Consider the following 7365-nt stretch of genomic DNA (forward strand, 5'->3'; position numbering starts at 1 on the left):
TCACCATCAACTACATATATGTCAACTCGATACCTTTTTACATAAATGCATAGGAAAATAAAATTAGAACACTACAAATATTGAATAATGGCAAATGAATTAATCTGATTAAAGGTTGAAAAATACAACCTCGGTATGGCATGTTCTACATTCTGTCCACATGAACATTTGTATGGATTGTTCACATCAGATGCCTTTAGAGAACATTTAGTACACCCATAATAAAACCAACCGTGTTTTGAGACAAAAAATCTTTGAGTTGTTCCAACAGTAACGCATAACATGTCCTAAGATACAATAAGTTGAATATAAAAAAATGCAACACTCTAACAAAAATCATCTGTATAAAATAATATTGATCTTACTATTTGAAATTTGTTATAACCATGTACCTGTTTCACCTTGCAAAGTTCACTGAGAGAAATACACTTGGCCTTATGAACGAAACTTTCGACTGGGGTGAATTGAGAGGCACCAGACCAAAGAGACATTCCCTTCGAAGACTGCGAAGGCTTTTCAGTCTGCTCATTTGACGGTAACCTGAAACATTGAACCAAAAATGAATGTAAATGATGATAAATTTTAAGGGAGCTTATTATACTTTAAGAATATAACAATTTGTGTATACTTTGATAAATACTCAGTTATCTCTGGAATGTCTTCGTTAATAAGCAACTTAGATCCACTCCAACCATTTGAGACTGAAAAAGACCAAAAATAGAGTATCAAATTTATTGCTCTGCGAATAGTATTTGAAAAATAGGAGATTATTGATACAAACCTTGTGATTCCTTTATCATTGCATGAGTTAGTATTATTACAATAGCACCACTGTTTTTTTCGTCGTGGTAGAAGTCCAAAAATTTTGTTCCGTAGCTCTCCCATAATGTGCAGTTAACAATGACTCCTCTGCAGAAATAAACATAAAAAATATCAATAAGATAATAATGATGGAACACAGTTGTAATATTTGAATTGAGATAATTTACTTCAAGTCTTTAAGACTCAGTGAAACAAATGATTTTTTTCCAGAATTGTTGTATTGAAAATTGTTGATTTCTTGAACCACACCAATGATATCTACAAAACATAGTAAGAGAGAAAGTTAAAATCAACTTCTGTAATAATAAACAACATTGTAGTATGAAGAAATCAAATGACCTAATATATTTACCTTCAAGTCGGTTCATCTCACAATTTCCTCCAAGAATATCATTAAAGTCTTTGAAAAAAAATCTTTTGGGAGGAAGGTTCTGAATTTCAACTTCCTTAACAGTTGTACCACCAATAAACACAAATTTCTTGTCGTGATCACAAAGCTTCCACTGAAAATCGTTTTCATAAACAGTTCCATTGTTGATTATGCAAGACATGTTTTCGCGTATTCTTGCTTTCCATTTTGGTGTGTGGTCAGAACGAATCAAAACTTGTATCCTATCACCCTGACGATGACAAACAACAACAATATCATAACTGAAAAATATAATAACCTAATAAACTTGTTGAGAGAATACGGATCATTACCGATACGTCCATTAGAACCATCTCCAGATGCTCCTTACCCTTGCTGTTGATAACACTCCAAAAATCAACAACTCGAACGGCCAATCTCCATGTTTCTTTTGAATCGTTGAGATCCTTAATCGGGGAAAACTTTCTGCTCATATTCTGTTGAGAAAAGTAGTGGAAGAAACAGAACTCTATCAGTAAGGTTGAATGAAGAAAAAATAATGGAAATGGTGAAGGTGAAGAGAAACCCTACCGCTCCACTGCTGTTTGAAAAATGAGAATAGGGAGATGGAAAAGTTTACACATGCAGTGGTTAGACTTGATACGAAAATATATAGACATAGGGAGAAATGATGAAAAGTTTGTTTATCATAAATATGTATGTTCCACATGCAGCTAAATTATAGAGTGCAGTACACGTTTTTGCATATTCCAATAAATAACTTTTGCATTAAGTAAAGTGTGGGAATGTAATGATGATTAAATGTAAAATTACGCTCAGGGGTATGCAAAACCATGTTTTATTGTTTGTCATTAGGGTAATTAAGGCAATTTGGTAGTAATTCATTTTTATATATTAAAATAGATTGGCGTATACAATTATTAATTAAAAATAATTAATTTTTGTACTAAAAACTAAAAAGGTAACAATAAATGTGAGTACTATTGTTCAATGTTACCGTAGAATGCACCAATACTTCTACCTAGGGTTTCGCAATGAGTTGGTGAATTGAAATTTGAGTTTTCTTTTCATGTTCTTGCTCTGCTATCTTTCCTTCTTCTACCTCAACTAGCGGGATACCCGTGCGTACGCACGGGTACTGGTACGGGACGCGAATTTGTTTTTAATACATAATAAAAATGAAATGAAAGAAAAATCAAATTGTAAAATAAAAAAAATTGATTAATATATTTTTTATTTAGAAGATAAATTAGTAGTATAGTTGTTACTGTTTATTACAATAATAATTTGTGTCATATATTAAAGTTAGATCAGTAGTAAAGTTGTTTTGTTTATGTACAATAGTATTATTTTTCACCTTAATGTTTTCACATATTTGAAACAAGTTATTGATAAATAAATTTGGTATCCAATATTTAGATTAATAGTAAAATTGTTTCCATTTATAATAGTTATAATTTTTTCTATATATAATAGAGAAATGAAAATAAAGTGAGAATGACTTAAAAAACAAAGGGTTAATAAATTATTTTTTATTTATAGAGGGTGGTGATAAAAAAATATTGTAAAAAGGTAGTAGTTTCTTAAAAACATAAATGGAATGTGTAGAAATAGATATAGTAGTTTGTTAAAATATTTTTTTATAAAAGTCAATATTTTAATTTTCAATGTTTGAATACACGCATTTAAAAAAAATATATTATTTTAATCACTTAAAGAGTGTCCTAAACGCACTGGTTAGCATTTCACAAATAATATTATTTATAAAAATAATTTGGGTTAATCAAAGATTGTTTCGTATTTTGACATCATTTATAAAAATATTTGAATCAGTAATATATTTTTTCCCGTATACCAATAAAAATTTGATTCGTAAATTTTTTTAATGCGCATAGCATTGTCAAATCAAATGATAAAATATAAGCATAATTTGGGTTAATATGATTTTCATTATTATTATTATTATTATTATTATTATTATTATTATTATTATTATTATTATTATTATTATTATTATAAACATCAACTAAATAATCATTTTATAATTGACATAAATTTTGGTGAAAAAAATTATTAATAAATATATATGTGTTTGATTTAGGTTAGGCAACAACTTTAACTTATCAATTTGCAACTAAAAAGGTGAATTTTTATCACCTGATTCTGTAAACTTTGTTGTCTTGATGACTGCAGCTGAACAACATAAACTGATGTGTAATAGTTTAAAGATTTGACTAAACCAAATTTAGGGGAATTTCTTACCATGACTTCATTTGATTTTAACTCCATAAGATTTCTCAAAAAGATTTATATGATTTGTTTCTTCATCCATTTCTTCTTACAACACATACATAAAATAAAAAACAGAATTGAACATTGAAACATCAGAGTTACCCCTATGTGCTATGATACGCAGTCTTTATTTTTAAAATATAATTAAAATGTTAATAAAAAAAGCAAAATTATGTTACCAAAATAGATTATAATTTTCATTAGAAAAATATATTTTTAAAATAAAAACATAATAATTTTATCAAAACTGTGTTATAGCAATAATATATATTTCAATTTTTCATATATATTGATTTACTCATAACTTAGACATAAGTTTGTGGATGAAGAAAGAGAAAGGGTTTTGAAAATTAAAAGTGATATGATGAAGTAAATGTGAAAAAGCATCAAAATAGGTTTGCTTTGGTTGATTTGGAAACAAAAAGAGCTACGTGACATCAGCGTTTTGTTTATTCCTGACAACCAAAGGCAAAATTTAGTAATTATGTAGTTGTAATGGAACAAAGTGACATCATCGGTTGGAAAAAGTAAATTTTGGACAACAAATACCCCTATTTTAGACACATGGCAGATATAGAAGCAGGGACATAGTGGTGTTTTCCAGAACCATTTCCCTTCTTATATTATAGATTTACAACATTATAATTTTATCGAGCTAAATGATAATAATACTTCGGTTGTCAAAGATATATCCCTCAAATTTTTAAAAAAAGTACTTCCAGTTAACTCCAAATCAAATTTTGAAGTTGCAACACATTAAGTTTAATATTAAAATAACAAATATGTTGTCTAGTGTTTTTCATTCAACACAAAAGAACCAATGTCAAACCTTATATGTATATGCAGAAATAGTATTAGGACTTTGAGAAACCCAATTCCCAAGCATTAAATATTTTGGTTCTGCATAAAAGTCATAAAAAGAGTTGTTAGTCCATACATTTTATAAAAAGGTAACATTAGTATTAGAAGCAAGAAACAATTCTTGATTCAAATTGGTTGAACTATCATTATTCTATTAGGTAGATGTTATTTATTAATCAAATCTGTTATAAAGCTATTTATTTCAGAATGATTATACTTTTCCTAGCAAAAAAATTTAGATTCAGAAAAAATCCAAAAATAAGCCCTAAACCTGATTACTCGACATAACAGAAGATTCAATTCAACCATTTCTGACAATTCGGCCATTTTTATTGTTAAAACAAAAAAGTAAGGCCCCTAAACCTGATCACTTAACAACAACAAAAATAGATCAATACTCCAAAATCATAATCACCAGACAAAAAACCAGGAACACATAAACCTCTGCCTAAATATGAAAATCAAGACCGCTCTCAAACCACACGAAAACCAAACTTCTACAGGCACCAACACCTCAAACCACCGAGGGATCAAGCTAAAAAGGGAACCTCACTCTTATCAAACACCGAGGAGATAGACCGGTTCTCTCCAGAAAAAAGACTAACACACTTTGCCGCAACTTGAACCTGCTGCCACAATCCCCAAAGTGCCGACACAATACTCCAAAAGAGACCTTGAAAAAGTAGACCTTTAAACACACTTTGCCGCAACTTTAATAATCCATATCTTCAACAATTTTGCCCAAATAAAACCACACGAACACAATTCAACAATACCATGTGAAATTCTACAATAGTATGAACATGAAAACTAACTATGGCATACCTCAAACAACCAAAGGAATCGTCTTACAGCATCGACCGTAACCTAAAACCACTCATTTCCTGTACCGTCTTACAACATCGGCTGCTATTAATACAATTACTCATTAGTATATTCACCAGCCTCTAACATCATCTAAATGGCACCTTAGCATAACATGAAGAACACAAAAAGACACATATGAGTGAATTCATGCCTAGATAGAACACGGATCTCTTGCTTCAACAACACTTTTCAGCGGTATGCTAATGATACTATTCAACCACAAAACTACCTGCCACAAATATTTCTATCAGGCCTCCTTGATAAGTAGAAAAAGTTGGCAAGCTGCAGTACATTGCTTCAATGACAGTTATTCTAAATGCTTCATACAAAGCAGGATGCAAAAAGCAAATAGAGTGAGCACAAAACTATACCATCAATCTATTAAGATGACCTATCAGACCACCAAGAGCAGACAGAGTGATTTCAGGATGAATCAGTTTGGTCAGCACATGATACCAGCATAAGGAAAATAGTTGAGTCAAGAAGCATTGAAGCATAATACGCAAATATTCAATATGTACCATGGTGTATACATCAAGATTTTCCTATTCTTTCCGATTTTCCCAACCCTTGCCCTTACATAATTTACAAAAGTGTTTCATTATTCTATCATTCTAGTTTTAACATATGTACATTATGGCCATTTTAGAGAAGAAATTCCCTTTTCTTGAATATTCTGTTCATGGTTTGCTGTTGTAGGCTTAACAAAACAATAACCAAAATAATTTGTATCAGGTAATACTAAAATGCAGCAGTTTGAACACCGCTACTACGACAGTCGATATAACAGAACAGTAAGGGTCACTTATCCTTAGATGGTGCTATTGCAGTTCTCTTGACATCAAAACGTACATTCTGTCATCCAATCCACTACGACTGGAGGTTTGAGCCTCATGCTTGTCGAAATCTCGAAGTGGCTAAGAACTCGGTAGCCCCGATGAATCATTCCTTGTTATTAATGAAACCTATGTCGGCCACTTTGCTTGTGAATCATGAATAATAGTAGTACTATTGCGAATCAAAGACACAAACTCATGAAACATTTGTGTCGCAGCGGATTTGAATTGTATCAGAAACTCATGAAAGATCTTTGAGATATTTAGAGCAATATCAAAGTTAGAATCAACATGAGTAAGATGACCAATTCTGAGATGAGCATGGTTTTGAGCATTTGAATAGAGAAGAGAATACTTATCTGTATAAAGGAAATTGCTTCCATCATCAATAGTGTTGTCGGAAGAATTTCTGGCTCCGAGTGAAAATGTATTGTTTCCGACAGTGGCGAGACGGAACCATCTTTTCAGCATGTGGTATTTGAAACATAGTAATATTAAAAATGGAATAAAATTTTCATACCTAGTAGTGGCAAGGCAAGGCTGTATCCAGAAGAAGTAGAGAGATAGGTTGATTGCACAGACTTGTTATGAGAAAATGTCTCCAAGGTTGTGTGCTTTGGCCCTCCAAAACATCTCAAATCCCAAGTATATACAGTTCCATCAAAGGAACTGGTAGCTACAATATGAGATCTGTGAGGAACTTGGTTTGGAGTAAAAAGTGCATCAAACTACAACATGTTGAAGGATTCAATATTATATATGCACTTCAACAATAAACCACCCTGACATACGAGCTTCAATCGGACATTGATTTTGAGCTCGACAAATTGAATCCAACACATCAGATATTCCGACATCCATATTTCAGAAACTATAAATCATACCTTAATTGTGCTGCATTGAAGAATTCTAACTAACTGGTAAACAATTCATCACTAATGAAAAATATCACATTGCTGCAGATTAGAAGAAAGCCACTGTAACCAACCTAAGTTGTAACTGGTACTGCAAAGTTCACTAAACTGGTACCGCCTATGAATCTTTGGCATCGAAATAGTATACATGAGTACTTATCCAAATAGACCCTGAGTTTCTCTTGAAAACCAGCAATTCCATAATATGATTTTGCAAGTAGAGAAAGAACATATTTGACATCGAAAACATGAATGGTCCAATTTGGTGTAGCTATCGAACACGTAATCACTTCAGCTCATTGATGTAGATTTCGAACACGGAATCGCTTAACCTCTTTGATATGTAGTCTAATAATAATGCATAATTAGTTTTAAATAATTGATCAGTACTGGTGTATAGTGA

The 7365-nt window shown here is 31.3% G+C and overlaps 1 protein-coding gene across 1 annotated transcript; it reads right to left on the reverse strand.

Annotated features, from left to right (window-relative positions):
* Window positions 1–71: 71 nt before the first annotated feature.
* On the reverse strand, window positions 72–1753 carry LOC131619308 (replication protein A 70 kDa DNA-binding subunit C-like). The gene is made up of 7 exons (XM_058890419.1): window positions 1525–1753; window positions 1175–1442; window positions 990–1080; window positions 782–909; window positions 629–701; window positions 393–540; window positions 72–287 (listed from the first exon to the last, which is right to left on the reverse strand). Exons 1-7 carry the CDS (start codon window positions 1663–1665, stop codon window positions 72–74), a joined length of 1065 nt encoding a protein of 354 aa, XP_058746402.1. The 5' UTR covers window positions 1666–1753.
* Window positions 1754–7365: the final 5612 nt, after the last annotated feature.

Source organism: Vicia villosa, linkage group LG7, assembly GCF_029867415.1.
Source record: "Vicia villosa cultivar HV-30 ecotype Madison, WI linkage group LG7, Vvil1.0, whole genome shotgun sequence".
In the NCBI taxonomy this organism is placed as follows: domain Eukaryota; kingdom Viridiplantae; phylum Streptophyta; class Magnoliopsida; order Fabales; family Fabaceae; genus Vicia; species Vicia villosa.

Coding starts and splice junctions, on each gene's coding strand:
- LOC131619308 (XM_058890419.1), bottom strand. CDS start 1,665: ATGAGCAGAAAGTTTTCCCCGATTAAGGATCTCAACGATTCAAAAGAA. Junction 541..628: donor ATAACTGAGTATTTATCAAA/GTATACACAAAT, acceptor TCAATGTTTCAG/GTTACCGTCAAATGAGCAGA. Junction 288..392: donor AACTTTGCAAGGTGAAACAG/GTACATGGTTAT, acceptor ATTGTATCTTAG/GACATGTTATGCGTTACTGT.